Genomic DNA, 16,132 nt, shown 5'->3' with positions numbered 1-16,132 from the left:
TCACTTTGAAAATCGCTGATCCAACGATGAGTTCTAATTTTACTGTTTTGTCAAGTCACCATTGGATCAACGATTTTCAAAGTGACTTAATAAATAGTGAAAAAATTTAGAAAAATATAAAATTGTCTCCAAACACATTTTAATATAGAGATCATATCTAACGGTTTGGATTGACTTTTTGGACTTTGAAAATTGAAAAACGATTTGATATTAGCCAACCTCTATATCTGTGTGTGTGTGTGTGTGTGTGTGTGTGTGTGTGTAAATGTATATATACATATGTATATATATATGTATATGTATATGTATATGTATATATATAGAGAGAGAGATGAGCTACGCTACTCCATGGAGTAAAACGCATTTGTGCTTGGAGACAAAATTTCATTTTGAAAGTCCAAACGACCAATCCGAACGTTAGATGTGATCTCCATATTGAAATGTGCTTGGAGACAAAATTTTACATTTTTTGGAATTTTTTTACTATTTATTAAGCAGTTTTGAAAATTGATGTTTTGCTATGAACAGTAAAAACAATAAAAATTTCTGGACCATCGGATCAGCAATTTTCAAAATTGCTTAATAAATAGTAAAAAAATTCCAAAAAATGTAAAATTTGGTCTCCAAGCACATTTCAATATGGAGATCATGTTGAGCGGTTCAGATCGGTCGTTTGGATTTTCAAAATAAAAATATAGTGCCATGGAGCACCAACGTGTTTTACTCCATGGAGTAGCGTAGCTCATATATATATATATATATATATATATGTAGATATATATGTGTGTGTGTGTGTGTGTATATATATATATATAGAGAGAGAGAGAGAGAGAGGGGTCGGCTACTCTACTTAAGTCATTTTTTCATTTTCAAAATTCAAAAAAGTTGATCTGAACCGTTAGATATGATCTCTATATTAAAATGTGCTTGGAGACCAAACTTTACATTTTTTCTGAATTTTTTTACTATTTATTAAACAACTTTGAAAATTGCTAATCTAACGGTGGCTTAACAAAACAGTAAAATCAGAAGCCACCGTTGGATCAGCAATTTTCAAAGTGGCTTAATAAATAGTAAAAAAATTTAGAAAAATATAAAATTTGGTCTCCAAGCACATTTCAATATAGAAATCACATCTAACGGTTCAGATCGACTTTTTGGATTTTGAAAACGAAAAAATGACTTATAAGCATATATCATCATATGCTTATGTAAGTAGAGTAGCCAACCTCATATGCTTATGCAAATTAAAGTGGGTGTTTTAATTTGCGCTCATATCTCTAGTTTCAAAGTTCAAAACGTCGATCCGAACCATTCAAGTTGATATCCATATTAAATTGTGCTTGGAGACCATATTTTATATTTTTTTTGGAAATTTTTTACTATTTTTTTATAATTTTACAAAATCACTGTTTTTCAGAAAATTATGGATCATCAAAAACAGTGATTTTGAAAAATTCTAAAAAAATAGTAAAAAATTTTCAAAAAATATAAAATTTAGTCTCCAAGCACAATTTAATATGGATATCAACTTGAATAGTTCGGATTAATGTTTTGAACTTTGGAATCACAAAATATGAGTGTGAAGTAAAACACTTGTTTTACTTCGGGAAGCGCCGTAGCCCAACTCTCTCTATATATATGTTAGATATGCGGTTATTATAACCACATCTTATAATATTCATGTACAACCAAATAAATATTAACAAACACACAATGTATGCGCATCAGCTAGCTAGCATATATAAATAAACCGCAACCCTATCTTTCTTCCTCATAACCGCAACCCTATCTCTCTCTCTCTCCTCATGTACTAAAGATAAAAGCAGAAATGGAACAACTACTTGCACTTGCACTACCTTGTTTTCTCCTACTACTCGTGCTCTCCCTTCGATTCCTCCAGAAGCAAGCTACACATAATTCTAAATCTAATCTCCCTCCCGGCCCTCAGACCTTGCCATTTATTGGAAGTCTACACCACCTAGTAACTGCCACTTTGCCACATCATGCCCTGTATGATCTTGCCCAGTTGCATGGACCCGTTATGCTCCTTCGTGCTGGCCAGACGGACCTCGTTGTCCTCACTTCTCGTGAAGCTTCAAAAGAGGTGACTACTTTAATTTTGTAGCTGATCATTTTAATTATTTTATGAATGAGCTAGGCTGTATATAGTACTTACTATGCATAGTACACATTGGTCTGTACTTTGAATCAATATATCTGTTTACAAAGTTCAAATAATTAATCATATTTTATATTTTTACATAGAAGACAAACTCGGCCAAGTTAGGCCGGAATTGTACCGGAATCGGACCAGACCGAGTCCTATGAGTTAGACCGATTCTCAACCTTTTGGACCGGATTGAGCTCTTGGCTTGACGGTTTTGGTGAAAATCATTATTCTTTTGTATTTGTATTCAAGGAAGATAATGGTGCTCGAAGAAATTGAAAATGGCTGTGTTAGAAGCAATGTTATAAAATCGGTTCTTAATTATGCGGTATTCGGAAAACCACTGCATATAGCATATACAGTATGCGGCCGCATATACGGATTTTTTTTTGGATTTATATATGCGGATTTTAAAATGAAAATTCATATTAATTTGTATACAAATAAAGTATTTATGATTGACTGTACATGTTAAACTGGTGATGAAATATTAAAATATCGATCCTCATCTCATACTAAATGAAATACTGAAATCTAAAGGATTATAAATCGGCCTTATTTCTATATACGGATTAGAAACATTAGAAACAATTGAAATATTGCATTATAATAACTTATGCGGAGCATTATCAGACTTATTTTAATATACGGATTATAAATCGGCCGAATAAATAATATGCGGAAAAATATATGCGACCGAATATTGAAAACCGAATATTAGACTAAATACTGATTTTCTATTCGGATTCAAACTGAATACGAATATTCGTCGACTGAATAGACCGATTTTTAAAACACCAACTTAGAAGGAAGAATCGTTAACTTAATTTTTTTAATAGACTTGGTGCATTACTTTTTACTATAATATATTTGAAGTTTCTAGTGGTTCATGGTGAACCTTGACCATTTTATATCTGAACCCAATAATTTGGAAGTTTCAAGTGTGAGGTTGACTCTTAGACTCTTAGTCTTTTTTTCTTTTTTTGATTGTTTAGACTCTTAGTCTCTCAATAATTATCGCAATGTTGAATAAACATATAAATTATTCCTATTTTTTATATTTCTTTGTTTCTCTCCATTTTGTTTGTTAATCGGCACCTCCATTTTGGTCTTTTTTATTTTCTAATATTTTTTTTTCCCTTTACGGTTTCCTTTTTGGTATATTTTTTCTTTATTCTTTTTCTATTTTTCTTTTTTTAGCGGTCAACAAATGGTCTTAACATTATTTGGGGACTAATTATTATTTTACAATTTTTGTTTTATTTTTTATAAACAAAACATGCTTAATTATGGCAATCAAAATCTGAGTTTCTGATCCAAATCGGTCGATTCAAACCAATTTATCCGATTCTGATTCCACGGTCATGTAACTCATTATGCTTCTGATTCTAATTCTGATTTTTCCTTCTATACATGTTTTAGAATATTTTTGCTATTTTTCTAAAGATACATAAACAAGGTTTTGGAATCTTCTTCCCACGTTGCCTTGGCACAAGTCGTTGTCGAGTTTTCTTCTCTCGACGGATCACCTGACGAGCTACATAACCTTGCACAAACTCCCGTCCTATAGTCTTCTCCACAACAGTGACACTCTTGTGTGTTGTCTCATCATCATTACCCTCTGTGATGATGGCGTCCAACTCAGTGCTCTCTTCTGACTTCTCCTCATCATCCACCGCACAACTCACAACTAAATTTCCTTCTCGACCGGTTCTTCAATTGATTTTTCTTTTAATCGGTTGAAACCAAAAAAAACAAATCATCAATTAGTTCATAGGCAAGTCTTAGTATAGGATCGTTTGAGGCATAGTTGATCCATTTTTATTTTCAGATTTTTTAAAAGCAAAGAATAAAAGGATTAAATTATGTAAAATGATATCATCATAATTATTTAGCAAATTAATTTTTTTAATTACCAACGTTTTTCTATTTTTTAGAGCAGGATAAGCTTTGTCAAAAAATCTGAGTTTCAGAATTGGTTCGGCCGATTATGACCGACACTAGATTCTGATTCTACGATGAAAAGACCGATTCTGATTCCGATTTTCATTTTACGAATCATGATTACATCTAATAATATTTTTCTTGAAAATTCGAACTTAGGAAAATCCCTTCATAACTTCCATGTGCTTTTCTTTTTGCAATATTATCCCAAGTAAATCTGCAGGGTATAATTAGGAACAGTATGAAGATTAATTTTAATTAAGAAACACAATTAATTGCAGCAAATTACAAAAATTTGATATGTCTTTATATTGGAGGAAAATTGTATGTTTTAACTTTTAACATTGATGCATACAAACTGCATATATATATAGGTGATGCAAACACAAGATGCAAACCTCGCGAACCGCCCTGCGCTGTATGCAGCAAATGGTCTCTTCTATGGTAGCACGAATATTGTTTTCTCAAATGGCCCGTACTGGCGCCAAATGCGTCGAATTTGTGCCCATGAGCTCTTTAGTTCAAAACAGGTGAAATCGTTCTCCTCAATTTGGCAAGAAGAGATCAGTTCTCTGTTGAAGAGCTTCAGTTTAGTTTCTGGTAAATCACAAGTCAATTTGAGTGCATGGACATATGAGCTTTCAAACAATATTATAATTCGCGCAGCATTTGGAGGAAAATTTAAAATGAGAGAAGTGTACTTGGAAGCATTACAAGAGCTAGTGCAGCTCTTCTCTGGGTTCAACCTATCAGATCTATTTCCATCATTGAGTTGGTTGGATGTCAAGATGAGAAGAAGAGTTGCGAACGTCCACCGGTAATTAAGTACAATTGATCGATGAACTTAATATATTTCCACATTAATTCCTGGCCGGTTTTCTTCTTAATTATTTTTATGTTTTCTTCTTAATTAATACTTATATGTAGAAAATTGGATTTGGTACTAGAGGAGATTGTACAGGAGCATTTGAAGAATCGACAACAACAGAAGAATTCGAAAAGAGGAGAGAAAGAGATTGAATATGATTTTGTCGATACCCTTATTGATATAAAGGAACGTGGTGACTTGGAGGTGCCTATCACTATGGACAACATAAAAGCTATTATTTTGGTATATATATATGTGCTTGCCTGATTGACATTAATTTGTGTTGTATGTATGTAGTAAATGATGCATGTACTCTTAATTTATTCAGGATATATTTAATGGAGGAACTGAAACAACAGCAACAACAATTACATGGGCCATGGCAGAACTAATTACTCACCCTGATGTAATGGCAAAGGCACAAACTGAGATAAGGCAATTAGCTTCAAAAAGTAGTGATGAGAATACCAATACAAATAGCCTCAGTTATCTGCAATTAGTCATCAAAGAAACTCTGCGAATGCACCCTGCAGCTCCACTTTTAGCTCCACGACTGTGCAAGGAGAGTTGCGAGGTACTTGGCTACACAATTCCCACCGGGGCCCGCATGGTAATCAATGCATGGGCTCAGGGAAGAAACCCCGAGTACTGGAACGATCCAGATGAATTCAAACCAGAGAGGTTTGAAACATCTGGTACTGGTATTGACTTTAAAGGGAAGAATTTTGAGTTTGTGCCATTTGGTGCCGGGAGGAGAATTTGTCCCGGACTTAAGTTTGGTGTGATGATGGTGGAGGATGCTCTGACAAATCTGTTGTTGCACTTTGATTGGCAACTACCTGACGGGATGAAGGCAGAGGATGTGGACATGACGGAGAACTTTGGAATTGTCGCTGCAAAAAAGAAGCCTCTGTATTTGGTACCAACATTGCGAGTTCCTTTGCCTGCATGATGTTTAGATAGATAGATGTATGGGAGAGTTTTACTTTTCCAATAAATATGTGTGATATTCAGACAATATATATAGCAGTAAGTTATGGTTATACGAATGCATGTGCTCTGTTTTTCATCTAGCAAGTACTTGAGAAAAGTTGTGTGATCAAAATTATATATATATATATATAGAGGAGGGATCAAGTTACAACACTTGAAAGTTACAACAAAGTTACAACATCATTTTTTTTCATTTTCAAAGTCCAAATCGTCGATCCAAACCGTTAGATATTCAATCTATATTAAAATGTGCTTGCAGACGAAATTTTACATTTTTTGAAATTTTTTTGCTATTTATTAAGATGGGTACAAAATCACTGTTTTTATTAAAATTCTGCACCATTAAAAACAGCAATTTTGTACCCATCTTAATAAATAGCAAAAAAATTTCAAAAAATGTAAAATTTGGTCTGTAAGCACATTTTAATATAGATTGAATATCTAACGGTTTGGATCGACGATTTGGACTTTGAAAATGAAAAAAAATGATGTTGTAACTTTGTTGTAACTTTCAAGTGTTGTAACTTGATCCCTCCTCATATATATATATATATAGATAGATAGATAGATAGGCTACCATGCTTTGCAAATTAAAGTGGATGTTTTAATTTACTCTCATATCTCTAGTTTCAAAGTTCAAATAGTCAATCCGAACTTCTCAACATGTTCTTCATATTGAAATGTGCTTGGAGACCAAATTTCATGAATACTTAAATATAAATGATAATCAAGATTATTCATAATACTGCATAAGTTAATGATATTTATAAAATTGAATTATGTTATTGCAATTATGTTGGGGGTTATGAGTTTAAAATTTCAAGGTTTTGACCGAAACTTGAATTGCATGGATTCATTGTTGTATTTTTTTTAGAAAGATTCATGATAAGTATTTTTTTTTTTAAAGAAGCGTAATGGGTTAAGATTTATGATAAGTAATTGTGACAAGTACTATAATATTTATTATAATAGAAGATAAGTTTGAAAGAGTGTCAAAATATGCATTCTAATATTGAGTATGAATTTCGAGAATACTGGAAATGGATTGAAAAAGATTAAGAACAATTGTTATGAGAAATGTGAGAAATGATGATAATAATTGTCCTGATAGGGCTTGTTCTTAACTAATCTATATGAGATCACAACCTCTCCTTGTATATGTGAGATTAGTAGTTTTGTAAAATGATTCAATTTTATAGTGATCTTCTTTTCCAATTGTCTTTCATGTACCGATTATTGTTATCTTGATCACACTGGTATCAGTTAATGCTTATGTATTCTTGGCTTCTGACATGAATCAAAGAAAATTGGTAATAGTAGCAACATATATTGTAATGATACTTTTGAATAGTAGAAAAAAAAATGTACTAATATATGTATTACATGATATGTTAACTACACTGTTATGTTTAGAATTGTTATTGATTAACTGATATATAACTTTGCATATGTAATATGTATTAGACTGTTATGTTTATAATAACTGATTTTAAGTTGACAATGGTTAATTACGATTATATTATTGATACTAAGTTGACAATGGTTAATTACGGTTATATTATTTACTATGTATCAACATTTTTCAACTATACAGGTAATATGATAGAATGAAATATATTCAGCATCTATATTGTAATAAACTGTTTATTTTTAAGAAGTACAAAGATTTTGACAAAACTGACTGGCCATCAGTTTTGATTATTGATACATAAAATGAAAGGCATATCATTTCTTCTTTGATCGACTGATCACCAAAGAAGAAAGGAATAACCTTGATATTACGAGACTATAATTTTATTTTTGTTTATATATAGTAATGATATCAGAGTAGCGCAGCGACAGCGTCATAATTGGCATAGAACAGTTCATTATACCAAGTGGATTTTGTGATTTCGAATTCCAAATAATCGATTCGAAGTGCTCAAGGTGTTCTCCATATTAAAAGTGCTTGGAGACCAATTTTTACATTTTTTTTTTGGAAATTTCTTACTATTTTTTCGGATTTTTAAAAATCATTGTTTAATATGGTAAAAACAAAAAAAAATGAAAACAAGGATTTTCAAAAAAAAAAAAAAGTAATCTTTTTTTCCAAAAAATGTAAAATTTGATATCCAAGCACATTGAACTTTTAAAATGTGTTTAGAGACTAAATTTTATATTTTTCGGAAATTGTTTACTATTTTTTTAGATAGGTACAAATCACTGCTTTTGGATCATCCAAAAACAGTAATTTTGTATCTATCTAAAAATATAGTTAAAAGAAATTCAAAAAAAATATATATATGATTTTGTCTCGAAGAACATTTTATTATAGATATCATGTTAAGCAGTTTGGATCGACTGTTTGAACTTTGAAATCAGAGATAGAGATGTAGGATATGGTTGGACCACAAAATCAATGATATATTTTATACTTACTCAGTATGTTTATACCCTAAATATTTTATTTGATGATCCGACTGTAGCTCGATTTTATGCAAGTGTGCATTGTTGCACTCAAGTTTTGTGTAAATACATTTTTTTAATGTTAGCAAGAAAGTTTACCACTAACAATATATTGATAAAAAAATGTGTAAATACATTTTTAAGGGTAAAACACTTATTAGCTGGGTTGTGTTGTGAACAATTGCAATTTGGTTGGAACATAATAATGTTTGTTTTAAGGACTATTATGTAAAATCTCTTAATAATCTAGGTTCTAAAATTATTGCCCTCACCACTTCTTGTACAAAAGTAATAGTGATGATTCTTTGTTTAATCTTTCTTTAATAATGATTCCATGTGATGTCAAGCCTAAAAAAGGCGGGTCTTGATTATATAGGCACACAGCAAGATAATAGCTTTTATGTAAATTTGTCCATATATATATATATAGTGATAGGTAGTGGTTTAATGGGCGGGCAGGTACGGGTACCCCGGGTATACCCGGACACGAGTACGTCTCGGGTACGGGTATGACGGGTACTAGGGTACGGATATGTCGGGTATTTTTTTCAAAAACCATACCCTACCCGTCCTATACCTGTACCCGTGTACCCTTGACGGGTAGGGCGGTCCGGGTACGGGTATTTTTTTTTTTTTTTGCTGTTTTTTTTCTGGTTTTTTTGTTGGTTTTTTTTTAACAGTGTCGTATAAATGTTATTACGTGTTTATAATTTGACTTTTAAAATATGAATAATTCAATATCAAATAGTGTGTATATATATACATAAAATTATCAAGTCACATCTTTATAATTCCTAAATAATTAAAATTTGTAACTTATATATATAAATTATTCTTGCCAAAATTTGTATGTTTAGTCGGCTAAGTACAAATGTATTTATTTATTTCTTTACACGAGTCATTTTATTTTATTTTTAAATTCTCATTCTAATTATATAGTTTCATAATTTATTTATATCTCGAAATTTTTAAAACAATAGAAGTTACCCTCCTCCTTTATTCCGGGCTTGGGACCGGCTATATAAAATAACATAGGCGGAGTTCTAACTTTTTTTTTTTTTAGTAATTCTTCTTTAAAATGAATAATTTAAAAACTAATTGAAATATTTAGAAATTTGTAATTTAAAAAATAACGATAAAGACTAAAAGAGGTTAGAAATTTATACCGACACTACCTATCTAGAAGTTCTCATTCCTATACCATTCTTCGCTCTCTTCCGCACCGTCTGAATCCGAATTAGCCTAGTGCCGCGCCTCAGTACCGCTTTCTTCAGTGTCGACTTCGGATGATGATGCTTCAGGCACATGTTGCCTGCGCTCTTCAGCTTAAATCCAATCTTTCAAGCACACAAGTCTTTCAAAAATATGTGGACCCAACTTACTACGTTTATCAGAGAGGATCCTGTTCTTCGAACTGAAACAACTTTCGGAAGGGACGGTTGACACGGGCACGGCAAATACATCGCGGGCCATCATCGCCAGTGTTGGAAAGGCCCTTTCATGCCTCCTCCACCATGCCATGACGTCAAGTCCATGTTCATTTTCGTTCATCATCGATACATAGGTCACTAGCTCAATGTGATATTTTCGCTCATGTTCCTTTGTCTGATATTTAGACTTTAGATGTCCAAGAAACTTGATCTGCTCAATGTGATATCTGTAATTGATAAGATGTGTATTTTCTTTTTAAAATAAAAAAGACTGTATTAAAAGTTAGTAAAAAAATTCCTAAAAATATAAAATTTGGTCTCCAAACATATTTTAGTATGGAGGTTAGGTTGAACGGTTCGGATCGACTGTTTGAACTTTAAAAATGATGGAGAGAGATGGAGGCATGATGGAGGCACAAAAACATGGAGGCATTTGAACCCTCCTAATATATATATAGATGGGCTACGGTGAGTTACGAAGTAAAGCGACTATTTTACTTCACGCAAATATTTTGTGATTTTAAAGTTCAAAACGTCAATCCGAAATTTTACATTTTTTGGAATGTGCTTGGAGACCAAATTTTATATTTTTTTTGAATTTTTTTTACTATTTATTAAGCCACTTTGAAAATCGCCGATCCAGTGGTCCAAAAATTTTTACTGTTTTTACTTTTTACCTAGATTTTCAAAGTGGCTTAATAAATAGTAAAAAAATTCCAAAAAGTATAAAATTTAGTTTCCAAGCATATTTTAATATAGATTAAACATCTAACGGTTTGGATCGGCTATTTGAACTTTTAAAATGAAGATATTACATGAAGTAAAAACGTGTTTTACTTCGCACACTACCAAAATTCTCTTTTGTACCAAGGATCTGAAAATGGCTTGTTACATAAGCGTGCTCATGTTATAAGCCCCAAAAACGTGATTAGTATGCACCCCCCCCCCATGTTACAAGTATTCATGCCTATACCCCCGTTGTAACTGCTCAGCAAATGCAAGGACACCCATGTTACTACTCCGAAATGACTTTTAACATGAGCTTGCCCTTGCAACAAGTACGCATGCAACAACTTTTAGCTTTGGCGTCTGGCTGAAGTATTTGCTAGGAGATAAGCGTGGGACTCCTCCAAGTATTTGCAAGGAGGGAACTATGGGCTCCACGTGAGTATTTACAAGCCTAGTTATGTGGGTCCCACCTAATTATTTGCATGGCTAGTACACATAGACCCCACTTGACAATTTGCATGGATATCAATAGTACTTTTTGCATGCTCCCCTCCCTCCCTGTACCAACATGGTACCAACTCGGATTACCCATTAAACTAGATTTACATAAACACATTGAAATATATAGATAACATATAATAAAGAGTGAGTCTATGGTACTATGCATATTACGATTTGGCATCGTGCTATACGGCTCTATATTTGAGTTTTCAAATTCTAACGGTCGATCCGAACCGTTCATCTTGTTCTCCATATTAATATGTGTTTGGAGACCAAATTTTACATTTTTTGAAAAAAATTTTACTATTTTTTTTTAGATTTATTGAAAATCATTGTTTTTGGATGGTCCAGAATTTTCAGATCAAGTGATTTTCTAAATATCTAAAAAAAATAGTAAACAAATTTCCAAAAATGTAAAATTTGGTCTCCAAACACATATTAATATGGAGAACAAAATGAACAGTTCGGATCGACGATTAGGATTTGAAAACTCGAATATAGAGCCGTAGCACGGTAACAACCCGTGATATGCATAGTACCATAGACTCACTCTATAATAAATATTAATCAACATAGTATGATTATCATACAATATACCAAAATACCAAAAAAACATTACAACAAGAATACTAAAATGAACTTCTAAATATACCCCTAAATATATCCAACATCCATTAACAAAAATTGACAAAATAATTTACAAGAAATTAATTGCATAATTCTGCAATTTGCTATTAGCGCCAATCGTCATATACAACATTTAAGAATGTTCAAGATAGCATTTACAATCAGATACCTAATTAAATAAATAATAAAAATGTTAAATATTTGAGAGAACAATATTGAGACAAAACATGCTGGATATTTTCCAACGGCCCCTGCTAAATCAAGAACATAAAATATGATTAACCAAAGGGCTAGTACAGTAAGGTACATAAATCATTTTCTTATTTCTAGTCTGGAGCTGCCTAGTATAAAGAAGTACCAACTAAATAATGTAGTGAGAGAGAGATTACAAATTTTCCTATATCAGTATGGCCAGCAAAGAGAGAGCAAGCTACACATAATTCTATATCTAATCTCCCTCCAGGCCCTCAGAGGCTCAGACCTTGCCATTTATTGGAAGTCTGCACCACCTAGTAACTCCCACTTTGCCACATCATGTCCTGCGTGATCTTGCCCAGTTACATGGACCTGTTATGCTCCTTCGTGCTAGCCAGACGGACCTCGTTGTCCTCAGTTCTCGCGAAGCTTCAAAAGAGGTGACTACTTTAATTTTGTACCTGATCATTTTAATTATTTTATGAATGAGCTAGGCTATATATATATAGTACTTACGTACTGTGCATAGTGCACATTGATATGTAAAAGTCGGGTCTGTCTAAATTGCTGCTGGCAGCATTTCAGCAGAGGTGCTGCCGGGGCTATATTTAGCCGTATGATGTCCAAACAACAAATCCAAACCGTTAGATGTTTAATCTATATTATAATCTACTTGGAGACCAAATTTTATATTTTTTGGAATTTTTTTACTATATATTAAGCTGGTTTGAAAACCGCTGATTTCAGTAAATTTCTGCAGCATTGAAATCAGCGGTTTTCAAACCAGCTTAATATATAGTAAAAAAAATTCAAAAAATGTAAAATTTGGTCTCCAAGTAGATTATAATATAGATTAAATATCTAACGGTTTATATTTGTCGTTTGAATATCAAAAAATAGAAAAAACAGTGGCAGCACCGCCGGCAGAAATGCTGCCGGCAGCAAATTAGCCACAGCCGTAAAAGTCAATACCTTTGTTTACAAAGTTTAAATAATCAATTAAATTTTATATTTTTACATAGAAGATAAACTCGGCCGAGTCGGCTGGAATTGTACCGGAATCGGACCAGACTAAGCCAATTCTAGACCGAGTCCTATGATCTAGACTGATTCTCAAACTTTTGGACCGAATTGAGCACTTGGCTTGACGGTTTTGGTGAAAATCATTATTCTTTTGTATTTCTCTTCAAGGAAGATAATGGTGCTCGAAGAAATTGAAGATGGCTGTGTTAGAAGGAAGAATCGTTAACTTATTTTTTTGAATAGACTTGGTTTAGGGTTTAGGGTTTAGAACTAGCACTTGTCACAACTAGCGCAGCAGGATGCAGCTAATTGGATGACTATAGGCAGACAACGTGTACAAGTTACTGGGATAGGATAGGTTGAGAGTATTTCTGGTGGTCCTTGTAAATATTTAGTATTAATTTCTCCTTAAACGAGCTTTGTACTTATAATTTCTTATCAATCAAAATGTCGGCTATGTCGACCTTCAAAAAAAAAAAAAAATTTGAAGTTTCTATTGGTTCATGATGAACCTTGACCATTTTATATCTGAACCCAATATTTTGGAAGTTTCAAGTGTGAGGTTCAGACTCTTAATTAGTCTCTCAATAATTATCGCAATGTTGAATAAACATATAAATTTTCCTATTTTTTATATTTCTTTGTTTCTCTCCATTTTGTTTGTTTTTTTCCTTTACGGTTTCCTTTTTCCTTTTTCGTCTTTGGTCTTTTTTATTTTCTAATATATTTTTTTGGTCTTTTTTTAATCTTTTTGGTTTTTTTTTTCCTTTACGGCACCTCCATTTTGGTCTTTTTTTATTTTGTAATATATTTTTTTCCTTTACGTACGGTTTCCTTTTTTGTTTTTCCTTTTGGTTTATTTTTTTCTTTATTTTTTTTCTATTTTTCTTTTTTTAGGGGTCAACAAGTGGTCTTAACATTATTTGGGGACTAATTATTATTTTACAATTTTGTTTTATTTTTTATTACAAAACAAGCTTAATTATGGCAATAAAAATCCGAGTTTCTGATTCGATTCGGTCGATTCTAACCGATTCATCCGATTTTGACAAATTAAATTTATGTAAAATGATATCGACAAAATTATTTGACAAATTATTTTTTTTAATTACCAACGTTTTTCTATTTATTAGAGAAGGATGAGCTTTGCCAAAAAAAAAAAATCTGAGTTTCAGATATGATTTGACCGATTCTAACCGATACTAGATTCTGATTCTAGGATGAAGCAACCGATTTCGATTCTGATTCTGATTTTACGAATCATTATTACATCTAATAATATTTTTCTTGAAAATTCGAACTTGGAAAAATCACTTCATAACATCCATGTGCTTTTCTTTTTGCATCATCCCAAGTAAATCTGCAGGGTATAATTAGGAACAGTATGAAGATTAATTTTAATTGACAAACACAATTGCAGCTAATTACAAAAATTTGATATGTCTTTAATTCCGAGTTTATTTGCTACAAAGTGATCAAGCAGTCAAAGAAATAATAAAAATTGAATATATAAAACAACTTATAAATTAACTTATAAAATGTCCATTTCTTTCACCGCTTGATCGTGTAGCAAATAAACTCGAAACTTTTAAAATTATGCATGTACATATATCACTCATGAAGTACATGAATTTTAATAGTTTGGATTCGGCGTTTGAAGTTGATCCGATGAACTTTTAAAATTGTGCTCACCAAACTCCCTTGGTGGACACATCACACTCTAGCTTTATTCATATTATGACAACATTTTAGGAACAGTAAGTGAACAACATTTGTAAGTTACAACATCTTACGTACAACAATTCAGTTTGTGTGGGTGTTGTCTGTTTCTCATCTAGCAAGTACTTGGGGAAAGTTGTGTGCTCTCAAAATTTGATATATATCCAGTAGTAAATCCTCTAAATTCAATTAATTGAAATGATAGAAAAACCAGATCATAACATCTTGTTTCTAATTAAGCAATAAGATGAAGCAAACAGTTAGGCCCTGTTCGGTTGCACCAGTCGTAATAGGCACGGGAATCCAAAATTTTGAACTGAAAATTACTGTTCACGTGGGAAAAAAAAAATCAATCTGAGTGAATTTTCATTTTCCCACGTGAACAGTAAACTTTAGTTTACAGCCGAACAGGCCCTTATTGGTCCCAAGTGCAGGGGTGATGTTGGGTATTAATTGCATTAGGCCTACCAATTCAGCAAGCTCAATAAAACTGGACTTTTATGGGCCTGGCCCAGGTCTTATCATTTCTTTCACACTTTTAAGAGGAAGTGGCCTCTTCACTTTTGCGTGTCTTCTCTCCATTTTGTCCAGCACTGTCTCCCTCCAGTCCATTCTAGTACGGTCTCTCTATAGTCTCGTCGCCATCAATGGCCAACTAAGAATTATTTTATTTTAAAAAAAAATTATTTTGTTACATTTTTATTTTTTTATTTTTAAATTATGATTAACTTCTTATATGTGTAATCATATATTATGTCTATAATTAGTACGTGGAATACCTCGCTTTGTTTTAGTAAGGATAATCGAGACAAGTTATATGAGTTTTTGATGATATATATAAAAAAAAAAAAAGCTATAAGCCATCTTAATATATAAATAGTAAAAAAAATTTAAAAATATAAAATTTAGTCTCCAATTACATTTTAATATAAATTGAACATCTAACGGTTTAGATCGTTAGGAAAACCAAGTTGTTTCGGAAGCTAGCACATCACACTGCTAGCTAGCATGCTACGTGTAGCATAGAGGGCCTCCGTGCAACGGCTCAATATTCGACTTTTCAAAATCCTAACGGTCAATCCGAACCGTTCATCTTGTTCTCCATATTAATATGTGTTTGGAGACCAAATTTTATATTTTTTGAAAATTTTTTACTATTTTTTTAGATTTATTGAAAATCGCTGTTTTTTTATGGTCCAGATTTGCTAAAAACAGCGATTTTCAATAAATCTAAAAAAATAGTAAAAAAATTTCAAAATATGGAGAACAAGATGAACTATTCAGATCGACCGTTAGGATTTTAAAAACTCAAATATTGAGCCGTTGCACGGAGGCCCTCTATGCTACGCATAGCATATTAGCATTTTTCTATATATATGAGATGGGCTATGGTGAGTAAGGATCTTATTTTACTTCACGGTCATATCTCTATTTTCAAAGATCAAATAGTTGATCCAAACCGCACAACATGATATCTATATTGAAATG

At 32.3% G+C, this 16,132-nt stretch overlaps 1 protein-coding gene across 1 annotated transcript; it reads left to right on the top strand.

Annotated features, from left to right (window-relative positions):
• The first annotated feature begins 1,818 nt into the window (after positions 1-1,818).
• On the top strand, positions 1,819-5,989 carry LOC144549221 (desmethyl-deoxy-podophyllotoxin synthase-like). The gene is made up of 4 exons (XM_078297951.1): positions 1,819-2,107; positions 4,489-4,931; positions 5,042-5,225; positions 5,311-5,989. The coding sequence occupies exons 1-4, from the start codon at positions 1,832-1,834 to the stop codon at positions 5,932-5,934; spliced, it is 1,527 nt and encodes a 508-aa protein (XP_078154077.1). The 5' UTR covers positions 1,819-1,831; the 3' UTR covers positions 5,935-5,989.
• The last annotated feature ends 10,143 nt before the right edge of the window (positions 5,990-16,132 follow it).

The sequence above is a fragment of the Carex rostrata genome, chromosome 34, assembly GCF_964058835.1.
Source record: "Carex rostrata chromosome 34, lpCarRost1.2, whole genome shotgun sequence".
Lineage (NCBI taxonomy): Eukaryota > Viridiplantae > Streptophyta > Magnoliopsida > Poales > Cyperaceae > Carex > Carex rostrata.
Note: the sequence above shows the minus strand (reverse complement) of the source record. Positions and strands in the feature narration are given on the sequence as shown.

What these genes read in the sequence shown, in the direction of transcription:
- LOC144549221 (XM_078297951.1), top strand. Translation starts at nt 1,832, where the DNA reads ATGGAACAACTACTTGCACTTGCACTACCTTGTTTTCTCCTACTACTC. An exon ending in CTCGTGAAGCTTCAAAAGAG is followed by an intron (nt 2,108 to 4,488) that starts GTGACTACTTTA and finishes ATATATATATAG; the next exon opens with GTGATGCAAACACAAGATGC. An exon ending in AGAGTTGCGAACGTCCACCG is followed by an intron (nt 4,932 to 5,041) that starts GTAATTAAGTAC and finishes ACTTATATGTAG; the next exon opens with AAAATTGGATTTGGTACTAG.